The 14,768-nt window shown below is 46.6% G+C and overlaps 1 protein-coding gene across 1 annotated transcript in view; it reads right to left on the reverse strand.

Moving 5' to 3' along the window:
* CRB2 (crumbs cell polarity complex component 2) overlaps nt 1-8,714 on the reverse strand; it is a 65,490-nt gene extending 56,776 nt beyond the window's left edge. Inside the window, exon 1 of the mRNA XM_083422857.1 lies at nt 8,249-8,714. Coding sequence (XP_083278983.1) covers nt 8,249-8,309 — 61 coding nt within the window. The 5' untranslated portion in view covers nt 8,310-8,714. The remainder of the gene's footprint in view (nt 1-8,248) is intronic.
* Nucleotides 8,715-14,768: the final 6,054 nt, after the last annotated feature.

The raw sequence follows: 14,768 nt of genomic DNA on the forward strand, positions 1-14,768 counted from the left end.
GCTGATGCAGCACTATTAAAAGAAATAAAACCTTAAATGGCTTATTTGCTGCACAGTCTCTCAGGGACCACATGGTAGGCATGATGACCTCAGAGCTCCAGGTAGCCATTCAGAGGTGCCTGTAGAATAGGGATCAGCAAATCTCTCAGTTCCCCACATCTATTTGTGATTTCTTAAATAAAAAAACAACAACCACAAATGAAAATTCACCAGCATTTTAGTGCTACTTTCTCCTAATAAATACATAAAGGTAAAGGGATCCCTGACCGTTAGGTCCAGTCGTAGCCGACTCTGGGGTTGCGGCGCTCATCTCACTTTATTGGCCGAGGGAGCTGACGTACAGCTTCCAGGTCATGTGACCAGCATGACTAAGCCGCTTCTGGCAAACCAGAGCAGCGCATGGAAACGCCGTTTACCTTCCTGTCAGAGAGGTACCTATTTATCTACTTGCACTTGACGTGCTTTCAAACTGCTAGGTTGGCAGGAGCAGGGACTGAGCAACGGGAGCTCACCCCGTCACGGGGATTTGAACCGCCGACCTTCCAATCGGCGTGTAATTTAGCCTAATATAATGCATTTTTGAATGTGATTTTATTTAGTTTATGTACTTTTAGGCACGCATTACTCTAGCATATGGGTGTAGGTGTGTTTTACAGCTTGGCTGGAAACTGCAGTGTTTGGAGAAGTGTGAATTTTGAAGGGCAGCTGTGTTTCACCTTGTGCATTGTTTCAGAAAGCACAAATCAGATCAGGTTTCCCTATAAGAGTAAACTGAATCAAATTTCTGCCCCATCCCTTCTATGGACTCCTCTAACTGCCCCACTCTGATGGAAGAGAAGGACCACCTTTGCCTGCCCCAACATTTGCCTTTTGCCACGGCCAGCCTCCTTTGGAGTAAGCCACGTGAGTCAGCAGTATGTAATCTAGCCTGTTGAGAGGACCTCTCCCGTCCGAACTGCATTTAAGACAGGCTCTTTGGAGTACAGCAAGACCAGTACCAGAAACATTATTGCCAGTTAACTCTTACTATGCTTCTGTATGTACTTAAACCTAGATTCCTCCTTTCCTTTCCCTTTTTTTTTTTTTTTTTTTTTTGTAATACTGAATTTATTCTGCGTTTGTTAAATTGTTGGTTTTTGTCATTTTTGAGTTTATTGCAATTTAGTGAATTTTGATGCTTTGTATGTTTGCTGTAAGCCACTGTGGGCACAGCTCATTGTGGAAAAGCAGCATACAAGTAAACCTAATTTATCAATACAGTCATACCTCGGGTTACAGACGCTTCAGGTTGCATTTTTTTGGGTTACAGACCCACTGAAACCCGGAAGTACCAGAACGGGTTTCTTCCGGGTTTTGGGGGTCGCACATGCGCAGAAGAGCTAAATTGCACTTTCTGCATGCACAGAAGTGCTGAACCACAACCGCACATGCGCAGACGTGCCGCTGCGGGTTGCGAACGTGCATCCCGCATGGATCACGTTCGCAACTCAAGCATCCACTGTATCTCATTTTTCTAGTCACTTCATAATGGGGCCAGCTCTGATGAATCCTGGTTCAAGCCAAGTCCTGGATCTGGGGTACAAAATTCAGGGCTGACCCAATACTTTTTGCTACCTGAGGCAAATAACAAAATGGCATCTCCCCCACCCGCCCACCCACCTGCTTCCATTCCACATATAGAAGCCAACTCAACTGGCAGCTCAATCTTACTTCAAAGCTGGAAATGCGACAGGCGAAAGGAAGACCTTCTTCGTACAGCCTATCTTTGAACCATGGGGTGAGACAGTGGTGGCCACCAACACGAATGGCTTTACATGAAGCATAGATAAATTCATGGAGAATAAGGCCATCAGTGGCTGCTAGTCACAATGGCTATGTTCTCCCTCCATTGTGAGAGGGAGTGTGCCTCGTACACCAGTTACTGGAAATCCCAAGTGGGAGGACTGCTGCTACACTCAGGTCCCAAATGAAGGTTTCCCATGAACATCTGTCTGGACACTTTGAGAACAGTCTGTCTGATCCAGCAGGGCTCTTCATTTGTTGCCATGGTCCGCTGAAAATTGAGGGCAACAGGCTAGCTTAGCAAGAGCAGGCTGCAGGGCACATGAAGCTCTGCTTTCAGCACCTCACTGCTGCTCCATGTCCCTTCTCATTTGCCACCTGAGGCAGTTGCCTCACTCTGCCTAATGATAGAGCCAGGCCTGTGTACAACATTCCTTGCATGAGTACATATATAAATGCAGAATTTGGTTTGGTTTTAGCACTGGTTTGAAAAGGACAAACCCTTGGCAGGCAGCTGGCCTCAGGTGCTTGCTGACTTGCCAAACACTCAGCCTTTAGTGTCATCAGCATAAAAGGCAGGGAGGGGCACCTTGGTCTCCAGAAGACCCAAAACAACAACTCAGAGGGCAACTTTGAAGGTGCGATGGAAAGAGTTATGTTTCCATGGCAATTGAAAGGCATGTGCTTATATTAGTAAATCCTGGGTGACCTCTGCTGCCCTCCTCCTCTCCTGGTCAGCAGAAGAGATTAGCAGAAGGGCATTCTCTCTGGATGACTCCCAGGAAGGAAGGAAGGAAGGAAGGAAGGAAGGGGACCAGGAGCTGAACAGCTCAGATACAGCTCCCCACCCCCCACCCCCAAGCACCTTGCATCAGTTTAACAACCTCAGCACCAGTCATTTCCCACACTGGTGCTTTACCAAGGGGTAATAATGACCACGGGAAAGTGTGAGAGCAGATTGCAATGGACTTGTGTATAGTCTTGGACATCAGTCTTGAAGCATAACAGCCTTTCAGTGCCCCGGTGACATTAAATGTACAGAAGTGATGCAGGCAGGGGGAAAAAACAAATATTAAAAGAGAATACCACTCCTTGATGTTGCTTGTAAGCCAACCTAAGCAATGACTTGAGCCTCTACGTTCTGCCTTTGTTGGTCTGTTTTATGTTCACTTTTGCATACATAATAAGTAAATAAAGCTAATAAATAATTAGTAATAAAAATTTACTCAGGCAAAGGATCAGTGGACAGGAGGGGGGAAGTGCTTCTGCGGAAGAGTGTATGGATTTTGGCATCTGTGCAATCAGTGAGAGTGACTTCATTTGCAGGTGGACAAGCTGCCTCCTTGACCTGTTTCACTTGGAATCACCCTGGGCAGTTGGCAGGCTTAGCCCTCTTCTATCCCTCTCTTGGTGTCATCTGCACTCAAGAACAGGTGCCAGGGCAGAGTGAGGAAGTGACTTAAAACTGTATCAGGGAGGAGGAGGAGGAGGCATGTTCTACCACATTCTTTCATTTCAGACCCAAATGGTCAGGGAAGGAGACATGTTCATCAAAGCTCCTAACTCGGGAACTCTCTCCCCACAGAAGTGTCTTGTTCAGGTTTTGCTGTACGCTCAAGATGCATCTCTTTACCTGGCCATTGACAGAAGGTTTCTATTTTATTTTATGGGACCTGCCTCTTTTACAGAATTTCTACTGTTCTGTTCCATTTGGTTTTAACTGTTTTTATAACTGCACTCTATACAATTGTAACCCACCCTCTAACCTTCTGATGAAGGACAGGTAAGAAACTTTCTAAATACAGACAGACAGACCTTCCTCCCCTTTCCTGTCCCATGCATGCAGCACAATATGTTTAATTTTATTTTCTAGGATTCTATTTGAATCAGGGTATCAATGCAATTCCAGGTCTTAGTCCTAAGAACAAGAGCAGTGAATGCAAACTATCCATCACTGAGGAGCGGCCACATGTTTGCTCCACACTTATGAGAAGGAGACACACGGCTTTTGAGTTGGGGATGTTCCAGGAAGACACAATGTCCGTTTGGTTCCTCAAGCAAGCCAAGGGTCATAACCACACAAAAGCAGTGAAAATCTCACTGGAATCAGGAGTGGGGTACATTAAAACAGGTGGCAATGGTGGGTACGGTATATGATACATACTTTGATGATTGCTCCCAACTACAGTGGTACCTTGGGTTAAGAACTTAATTCATTCCGGAGGTCCGTTCTTAACCTGAAACTGTTCTTAACCTGAAGCACCACTTTAGCTAATGGGGCCTCCCGCTGCTGCTGCGCTACTGCCACCGCGCAATTTCTGTTCTCATTCTGAAGCAAAGTTCTTAACCCGAGGTACTATTTCTGGGTTAGCGGAGTCTGTAACCTGAAGCGTATGTAACCCGAGGTACCACTGTGTAGGATACATACTTTGGTAATTGCTCAGAACTACAGTGGTACCTCGGGTTAAGAACTTAATTCGTTCCAGAGGTCAGTTCTTAACCTGAAACTGTTCTTAACCTGAAGCACCACTTTAGCTAATGGGGCCTCCCGCTGCCGCTGTGTGATTTCTGTTCTCATCCTGAAGCAAAGTTCTTAACCCGAGGTACTATTTCTGGGTTAGCAGAGTCTGTAACCTGAAGCGTCTGTAACCCGAGGTACCACTGTACATGTCAGGTTAGTGAAACCAATACCAAATGGTAAAGTTCCCCTTCAGTGTGGAGGAGGAGGCTGGCGTTAGTGCTTGAGTTTCTCTTTTAAAATGTGCACTCTTCTCCAGTTGTGTGACTCACTGATAAGGCAGAAGCATTGTGACAGGAAAGATAGAATTGAGAGGTGCAAGACAGCCTATGTTTGTTTGCACATGTGAACTCAACGACTCAGCCACGTATAGAACTTGCATGGACTACGAAGTGTCCCTGACGTGGTTTGCAGGTGTCAGGGGTACATCTGAATTGCTCACCTGACAAATGGTTGACTTCACCCCCACCCCACCTGAAAAACCCTCTTGCCCGGAAGCACCTGCAGACACGGCTGCCTATTTCAGGCTCTTTTTCTGCCTCTGCAGGGGCTGCCGGTGCCAAAATGTATGCATTAAATATTCACAGTGCCCTTAAGTGCAGCTTGAAGCAGATGTCCTCTGAAAAGAAGCCCGGCCAGGTGTGCATCTTATTATCCACCTACCATTTTCATACAGCCTCTGAGATGAAACTGCTCCTATTATCAGGTTTCGAGGAGGGGGCCCTACAAGGCCCATAAATCCATGCTGGTTTTATGGTTGTCTTGCCTGCTCTGCCCCTGAAGCTCTTTGATCTGCCACTTCCCATTGTAGCCCCGCTCACCCAGCAGAATACCCCCTTTGTAAACACTCCTCAAGGGTGACCTTCATGCTTCCCACCTCCTCTGATCTCGCTGCTGCTGCTGCTACATATCAAACAGGGAAATGGGATCAAGGCGGGCGGGGGGGGGGGGAGAGTTCTTGTGTGTTCTGGTGAGGCACGCTGGCTCTCAAGCCTTAATTCCAAATCCAATCTAAATACGCCAGCAGCTAAGGCAGGCAAATCAGCCACTTAAGAGAGGAGGAAGGAACACTATGGCTGGGGCACGTCTGAGCTGCACTCCAGGTGTCTACATGACACCAGGACAGACAGAGCCAGATTTGCCTCAAGCCGGGATACGAAGCAGGATTCTTCTCCTCCTCCTCCTCCATTCTAGGTTGAATGGAAAAGGCACAGATTCCCAGTCCCCCACTCAGTGGCGTAGCTTGGAGGGTGCAGGGGGGGCTGGCCGCACCGGGCGCAACATCTGGGGGTTAGGGTTAGGGTGCGCAAATCCACGGGTTAGGGTGCGCAAATTACTTGCCTTGCCCCGGGTGCTGACAACCCACGCTACGCCACTGCCCCCACTCAAGTGCATTGTCAAGAGCAAACTAAACAGTGCAATACTGCCTGTGACTCAGGACTCAGCCATATTGGCAAAGAAAAAGCACTCTATATCTGTTGTGACCCAGAGGGCGCTGTGGAGTTCTGTTTATGCCAACCAGATTTCTCATACAAAGTTTACAGCGTGTTTAACTGAAACGCTTCTCTGGTGTGTCTGGATCCAGCCTCAGTGCCCCCTTCTGCCCTCTGCCCCATGATCCTCAAGAGCATCCCCTCCCCACAAGTGGTATGCTGATGGGGCTAGCTGAAAAACTTCCAGGCATCTGCTACTCAAAAGCGGGAGATTTGAGATTTGGCTCAGTGGCACTGTAGGCAGGGGCTAAGCACCCAGTGGAAGAGATGGGCTCTAATGTCGATGAACAGGGGTTCTGCCCTGCAGCTCACAAGGATGAGACCTGCTATTACACTAACACATCAGAACACTTTCCCACACACACCAACCTCCACTCCCAATGGAAGCATGCTTAGGGCAACTACAAACCAAGCATGCTAACTGAACAAGGCTGGCTGGCATTGGCAAGCAACGCACCGTATGGAGTGGCAGCTAGAGTGTTGGGTGTGCTCTGAGAGATCGGGGTTCAAATCCCCACTCAGCCATTAAACTCACAGGGTGACCACTTACTCTCAAGCCCAACCTACCTCACAGGGTTGTTGTGAGGATAAAAAGTGGAGGGGAACTATGTAAGCCACCTTCCGCTCCTTAAAGCAAAGGTGGGATACAAATGTAATTAATAATAATTTGTTTCATATCATTTGTGAACTGCTGCTCTACACACACGCAAACTGGTGTGCAACTACTTTTTAAAGGCCACAAATCATTTAAAACAAATTGATAACATAGCTGTTCTAATCAAGCTTCACAGTAACAGAAATATCACAAGGCAAGCCAAACATTTTTTAAAATTAAAAAAAAAGCTTAAGTAGAAATGTCTTTACAGCCCATTTAAAGATAGGATGAGAAAGGACCTGCTGGGAGGGATTTCTACAGCTGTGGAGCCACTACTGAAAAGGCCCTGTGTCTGATATTCACCCATGGTTAAAGGAGGCAGGCCTTAGGTATTGGCTTGAGCAGATCAATCAGCTCATACATTCCATTTTCACCAGGGTAGAAATATTAGACCTGCAATATTACAATTGCCCAGAGCGGGTCCTGGACCCACTGCAGCTATGAGCCTTTCACTTGGCCTGCAGGTGTCTCAGTTTTCCTGCTCTGTGAAATGGGGGCTGTGCCAAATGCCTACATGTAATTACAAGGTCGTTGAAAGGTTTGGAATTCTCCCTCTCAAGGAAGAACGAACAATTTCAAGCAGCAAGACATGCTGGCAGAGCCCCCTCTGCTAGTTGGCTGGGTCTGGAGATTTATACAGTTAGCAGGGCTCCCTGAATGCCAGATAGCAGCTTTGAAGTGGGATGCCCGCCTTTGCGATCTCTCTAAAAACCAAGAAAGGATAAGGAAGAACAGCCTCCTCCAAGCTGTTGTCCCAAAGAAAGATCGCCCCACGACCGCACTCTGGCTCATCGAGGAGCAGCCCCGCGCGCCATGGGGCCTGCTCTCCGCAGCCACACAAAAGCCCCCATCGTTACTTCACACGCTCTCTCTGTAGCCATGGTTACTGGACACAAAAGCAGCCCGGTTGCGTCCCAGGAACCAACGGAATGCCAGGAGCCAGACAAAGAAGTCGGTCCAGGAGAAAAAGAGGGGAATTACTGGGTGCAAACGTTTTCCTTTCGGCTCCTGCGATGGTCAGGACTGAGAAAAGGGCAGCCCGGCCCAGGCTGGGAGCCTCAAGTTGGAGAGCGAGGAAGAGGAGAAGGCTCCTCTGAACAAACACGGACTTTCCCTATTCTGATGTAGCTCCTCTTTGCCTCCTAACCCGCCTCCCCGGGAGGCAGACAAAGAAAAGGAGCACGTTACCGGTCCCCCCCCCCCTTCTGAAAAACGGGATAAATTTCTGAGATGACATTGCAACTCTTCAAGGGCGTCCAAGAAGTTGGGTTTGTTCTCAACCCCCCCTCTCTCTCTCTGGCCACCCGCTCTAAACTATAAGCAAAGGAGGGCATAAATTCCCTCGCAAAAGTGGGCGCGATCGCACACAGAGATTCCTCACGGGAACCACCTCTTAGAAAGCCAAGAATCGGGGCCTTTTGTGCTGGAAGCCACCTGCGGCTGACGCCCACCTAGGGTACTTCCTCGCCCTGTTCTTCCTTACAGCGCTGTCCCCACCAACAGCATCTACAATACACAAAGCTTTGCAAAAGAATAAAGCGGCCGAACTCTTGCTTCCACATCCAGAGCAAAGGGAAAACATGATTACAGTGTTGGGTTTGCTTACTTTTGTTTGTCTGTTTGTTTTACGCCGTCTGCAGCTTCAAAATAGCCCGCGCACGTGCTCTTGAAGATGAGCTCTCTGCACGGAGGCTTAAAGCAAACTGCGGCTCCTGAATTCGGCACTCAGCCGAAGGCGCAAAAAAATCGGAGCCAGTCCCGTGAAAGTGGGGAAGAGACGCCGACTCAAGAGCTACTTACCGCAAAACCAAAGGGAGAGGGAGATGGGCAGCAGCAGCAGCAGGAACAGCCGGGAGTCCATGGCCGGCTGGCCGGCGAGCGCCTTGTGGTCCCCAGGCGAAGGTAGCCTCAAGGATGGGTCCTGGTCAAGCTTGCCCCCGACGCCCCGCGCATCCCAGGCTCAAGTGGCCATGCTCCGGAACGCCGAGGCGCTAGCCGACTCCATGCTTTGCTTCAAACAGGCTGCTGGACAGACTCGCTGTCCACTCGCCACCCTGCTCTGGAGCAAAGGGAAAACGGAGACTGGATCACATGGACTGGAGGGGCAGGAGAGAGTCATGTGCTGGGCATTGCTAAAGAGTAGCGTGCAAGGAGGCGCCCGCCGCTACGGCCCTAGAGGGTGAAGGGACGAAACGTGGGGAGAGGGGAGGCTGCGCCCGTTTATCAGCCAAATCTTAAACGCCTGCTCTGATTACTTCTTGTTTCGCCAGGCAAATAATGCAGGCAAATAAGAGTACAGCCTCGCAATGGTCTGCTGGTTCCTTTCTTATTATTTATATATATATATATATTTCGATTTTTCAAAAAACATTACAAACATGCAAATAACAAAAACACAAATCACATATGCATATATTTGACTTTACCCCCTTTGTGGTTTCTTTTAAATTTTAATTTTCGTACTGTATTTTCCGTAAGACTCCATCTTTGTTATTCCTTAGTTTCTCATAATAATCTGTTTAAATGCTAAGTTTTACCTTCGTCCTGCTATTGAGCACATGAATATTTCAAATATTTCACAAATTTTCCCCAAACTTTAATAATTTCTTCTTCTTCTTGGTTTCTTATTACACCTGTTAATTTTGCCATTTCGGCATAATCCATTAATTTTATTAGCCACTCTTCCTTAGTTGGTACTACATCTTCTTTCCATCTCTGGGCAAAAACCATGCCATTGCATCGTACATAAACTTTTTTTTTTAGATCTTTTGGTATCTTACTACCTCCTATTCCTAAAAGAAAAGCTTCTGTTTTTTGTTTAAAGATCTTAAACATCTTATTCAATTTGTTATAAATCATTTCTCAGAAAGCCTTTACTGTTTTACAACACCATCACATATGGTAGAAAGTACCTTCTTTTTCTTTACATTTCCAGCATGTATTTGGTTTTGATTTATGCATTTTTGCCAATCTACTAGGAGTTAAATACCACCTGTACATCATTTTCATGTAGTTTTCCTTCAGTGTATAACATGTTGTAAACATTCCACAACTTCTCCCATGCGGCCATTCGTTCCTTGGTTTTTGCTTTTGCTTTTAACTGCCTATGATTTTACTGTCTGGTTTTGTGTTTTCGTATTGTTGTAAACCACTGTGTTATATTTTTATGATACAGCGATATATAAATCTTTTTTAAATAAATAAATAAAAACAAAGACTGAAGCTGTTCTCTTCACTACACCTCCATGCTTGGATATGCTGCACATTCTTAAATTGTTTTTATCAAACTTTCATGTGGTGGTAGTTCTGCTGCTGTTGTAGCCCCCACATGGATCAAGTCTCAGTAGAGGGTCCAGTGGGGAAGACAGTAGCAAAATCTATGGGCAAATCCCCAGAGAGGGCTGGGGAAGGCTCTGTCTGAAACCCTAAAAACCCCACTGCCAGCCAGTGTAGAGCTGCCTTTGCCAACCTGAGGCCATCCAGATGTTGTGAGGCTCCTCTGTTCTCATCATCCCTGATCACTGGCCATGCTAACTAGGGCTGATGAGAGTTGCAACATCTGGCTAGTCTAGGTGTAGAGCAGCCTTTCTCAACCTGTGGGTCCCCAGATGTTGTTGAACTACAACTCCCATCACCCCTAGCTAGCAAGGCCAGAGCTCAGGGATGATGGGAGTTGTAGTCCAACAACATCTGGGGACCCAGAGGTGGAGAACTGCTGGTGTAGAGCAGCAGCAAGGAACCATGTGGGCTAGTGACTGGTGTGAGCCCACAAAGAACCATGTTAAGCTAGGCAACAGCACCTAAAATGACAAAAAGGCCATTAAAAATAGCATTACGCCTGATTCACCCTATCCCTTTTCAAGCACATACAGAATATTATCATGAATCTACCCAATTTCTTATTTTAAAATCTAAAAAGGACTTCAACTCATCTTTTCCCAACATTTATAGAAAAACAATCATTTCCTGTTTCTTTCATTGTTCTTTAAATATAAACTTACTGTTTGGATATTATTGAATCTCATGAAAGGAAGTTAAAAGAAAAGTTTAAAATGGGAGAGGGACTAGGTGGGCCAAAAGTTTGATAGCTCTCTTTTGCCATATTCATGCCATACATTTGAGTTGCAATGAATCGACTGGAAACAGTCATTGCATCCCCCAGAGAATTCTGGGAGCTGTAATTTGATAAGGGTGCTGAGAGTTCAGGAGGATTCTGTTCCTCTCGTTGGGGAATGCTGTGGACATAGTGTACAGTGGTACCTCAGGTTGCATACGCTTCAGGTTACAGATGCTTCAGGTTACAGACTCCGCTATCCCAGAAATAGTACCTCGGGTTAAGAACTTTGCTTCAGGATGAGAACAGAAATCGTGCAGCGGCAGCATGGCAGCAGCAGGAGGCCCCATTAGCTCAAGTGGTGCTTCAGGTTAAGAACAGTTTCAGGTTCAGAATGGACCTCCAGAACGAATTAAGTACTTAACCCGAGGTACCACTGTATCTGGATTTCAGCAAGGCTTTTGACAAAGTCTTCCATGATATTTATGTGGGGGTGGTAAAATGTGGGCTGGACAAGGTAACTGTTAGGTGGATTTGTAACTGGTTGACTGACTAAACTCAAAGAGTGCTCATTAATTGTTCCTCGCCATCCTGAAAAAAAAGGGACAAAGGTCATGGGTGTGAGTCCCATGTTGGGTTAAAGTCCTTCATTGCAAGGGGCTGGACTAATTACTTTGTGGTCCCTTCCAACCCCACAAATCTGTGATTCTGTGGGGTTTGGCAGGGTTCTGTCCTGGGCCCATTGTTATTCAATGTCTTTATAAGCAACGGGTGAAGGAATTGAGGAGACGGTCATCAAATTTGCAGGTGACACCAAACTGGGAAGAGTAGCTAATGCCCAAAAGACATAATTAGGATTCGAGATAACCAACAGATTGGAGTGTTGGGCCCAAATTAACAAAATGAATTTCAAAATGGGTAAATGTAAAGTTCTGCTGCACCAACAGAAGTCAAGAGTCTGTGTTGGTCGGACCAAATTTGGAGTCCTTTGTCCAGTTCTTGGCACCACGGTTTAAGAAGCTGGAATGTGTGCAGAGGAGGGTGACCAAGACGATCAAGGGTATGGAAATCAAGTCTTATAAGGAATAGTTGAAGGAGCTGTGTATGTTTAGCCTGGAAAAGTGGAGACTCAGAGGAGTTGGAGACCCACCTTCAAATATCTTAAGGGCTGTCACATGGAAGATGGAGCAAGCTTGTTTTCTCCTGCTTTGGAGGGTAGGACACGAACCAATGTATTCCAGTTCGAGAAAGGAGATTCTAACTAAACAGAAGTGTTTTAGTTGGGCCATTTCAGAGTCTGGGCTTTAAAGGGCTTATGAGGTGGGGTGGGATGGGGGCTTTTCAGATGGCAATATGTCTTAGTTCATTCTACTTTAAATTGCAATGAGTTAGTGCTGTTTCAACCCCCCCACCCTCACAATGGGGCAGTGGCGTAGCGTGGGTTGTCAGCACCCGGGGCAAGGCAAGTAATTTGCACCCCCTAACCCGTGGATTTGCGCCCCCTAACCCTAACCCCCAGGTGTTGCGCCCAGTGCGGCCGGCCCCCCCTGCACCCCCCACGCTACGCCACTGCAATGGGGCTGAGTAGAGCCCTGGATTTCTGCTCCAAAGTCTTACACAGATAGCATGACTAGTAGATATGGGCTCCAACTGGACCTGCTTTTGCTCACTGGACTCAGCTGGGGGAGTCAGAAACATTGCCTTTATTGGGAGCTCATTCAATGCTAGCTGTCCAAATGTTCAGTCAGAATCAGAACTGGCTACAGCACAGGTAGCAGAAAGATGGGCCACAGCTAAGTGGTTATTTACCGCCATGTGCAAACAGGTACTTCCTACACCCCAGACCAGAAGGGTCACACGGCACAGATCAGAAGCCACCAGAGAACTTCAGCTCATTTGTGACCTCATTGCAGCATCCAATCTAAACAATGATGGGATTAAATTAACTCTAATGGGAGTTACGAATGTTCATTGTGCTTTCCTCCTTGTTAACCCACGGAGATGAAGCCTAAGTCCCAGACAGCTCAAAGAGTTAGCTGCTGAAGAAGACACAGCTATGGGCACTAAATCAGCAAGATTCCTTTAAAAAAAAAAAGAAGTTGCGGTGGACTCTTTATGCCTTTGCAAACAGAAACTTGTTCAACAAAGGAAATAAGGACCTGGGATGGCCACAGCAGCATTTTCCATGCTAAAGAAAGAATAAGGACATTAGGTTTGATGCTCAATGGCTTGTGGAGTCAGATGAGAGTCTTTGAGGGCAGTTCAGCCCAAACTGCCCCCTTTCAGCAATTGGTCAAACCCTTAGCCAGGAACCACTATAAACATAGGCCTGTGGCTTAAAGAACAACTGAAAGTTCTGGGCCACCTTAGGAAAATCTGAATTTTGCAACTTGTAAAAATTATGCAGATCAAAATGAATCTTGCATTTATTTACTATGGCCAACACTGTTAAAAAGAACAACAACCTTATTTCTAAGGGATTGCTGAAAAGGGGTAAGGATAATGAAATTGTGGAATGTTTGATTTAAAAGGTCTGGATCAGACCTTTTCCTAAAAAATCTGCATAAAAACGTGTGCTCATCCCCCGATTCAATATAGTTTGTTAAGAAAAATCCCAAACTTGGATCCACGGGTGACTCTGGTTCATTTCTCTATGGTAGTCTGTCTTAAAGTTTTTATGTGTTTATATGCCTACCGCATTTTAAAACTTATAATCCATTGTTGTATATTGTTTTAAATGTTTGTTTTGCTTTTGGGATTGTAGTTCCATTTGTGTTTCACAAGCTGGTTTCTGACCATAATAAATTTCATGTTCATGTGTGCTCATGTATCTCTTTAAAGGCATTTTTCTCACAATGCACACATTCCTAAATGCCTTTTACCCCAATGCATTTGTTATTGTTTATGTCCTGCCTTTTATCGAAGGAGAAGCAGGTGGAGTAAATCCCCCTCCCCGTTTTTCCTTCCCAGGGCAGGTGGAGAGACTGTGACTGGCCCAAGTGAGCTCTAAAAGGAGATTGAACCCTGGTCTCCCAGGTCCTAGTCTGACACCTTAACCACTGCCCCATGCTCTGGCTCCACTCAACTCATTTCACCTCAGAATGCACAGAAACTGAACTGCTAAAGCATCCCTGTACTTAATTGCTCCTTGGCAACCTGGGGGCATAAGCCTGCCTCTTTGTGGCCATGCTTTCGGTCAGGCTTCGCCAACCTAATGTCCTTTTTGGCCAGAGCAAGAATGCAGAGACTTCATCAGTCACCAATGTTATGAGAAAAAAACTGCTCCTTTTCCCTTATGAGGTACCTAAGAGCCCATATAGAGTCCTTTTGTAGATTCTCTATCAGTAGGAGAAATAGCAGAGGCCAACCAGAGAATATCGAGAAGCAAAGCAGCTCGTAAGCCTGATCTTTATTAAAACGGCTGCAGCAGGGTCCCCACTCACCACAAGCAGCAAAGACGAGGAACCCAGAACTAAGGTGTGCCGGCCCTTACATAGACTTTTTGAAATTGCCCATCCTCAAACTCAAGACCACCCCCAGAAACATCATACATACATCACAGGGAGCGGTCTAAAACAGAATCCTGAGTGTGTTATCTCCTGTCTGGCAGGTTACCTGACTGCATTATCTGGGTTTTGGCCACTCTTTTGTTATTATAACTACTTAATTCCTGAATACAGGTCACAGGTCACAGGCTCACCCTATTCACACCTTAAATGTGCCCTTAAGGCAGGATTTGTGAGCACAGAGACAATGGGGAGGTTTTTCCCCATTTCCTTCGACCTTGCAGATAAATATTTGAGGTCATCCTGAATGGCCCCAGAACCTTTCTGTGGGATTCAGACATGTGGGTTACACACCTGCATGTGGTTTACACACCTGCCTGGTACACCCACAAATATCCACACTATATATACTGTATAAGACCAGAGGTCGTCAAACTAAGGCCCACGGGCCAGATACGGCCCACCGGGCTCGTTAATCCAGCCTGCGAACCTTGCGGACCCTGCCGCCCACTCGGTCAGTCCCCGCGCTAAACAGGCGCAGTGCAGAGGCAGAACCCAGAACAATGGTGCGCAAGCCCTTAAGTAGGCTTTTGAAGTTTCCCACCCTGTAGCCGGAGACCACACCCCTAAACATCATACATACATCACAGAAGGAGGCGGGCTACAGCAGAAATACATCACAGGGGGCGGGCTACAGCACAAATCCTGTCTGGCAGTCAGTGGCGTAGCGTGGGTTGTCAGCACCCGGGGCAAGGCAAGT

The sequence above is a fragment of the Podarcis tiliguerta genome (genome assembly GCF_965153285.1).
Source record: "Podarcis tiliguerta genome assembly, chromosome: Z".
NCBI lineage: Eukaryota > Metazoa > Chordata > Lepidosauria > Squamata > Lacertidae > Podarcis > Podarcis tiliguerta.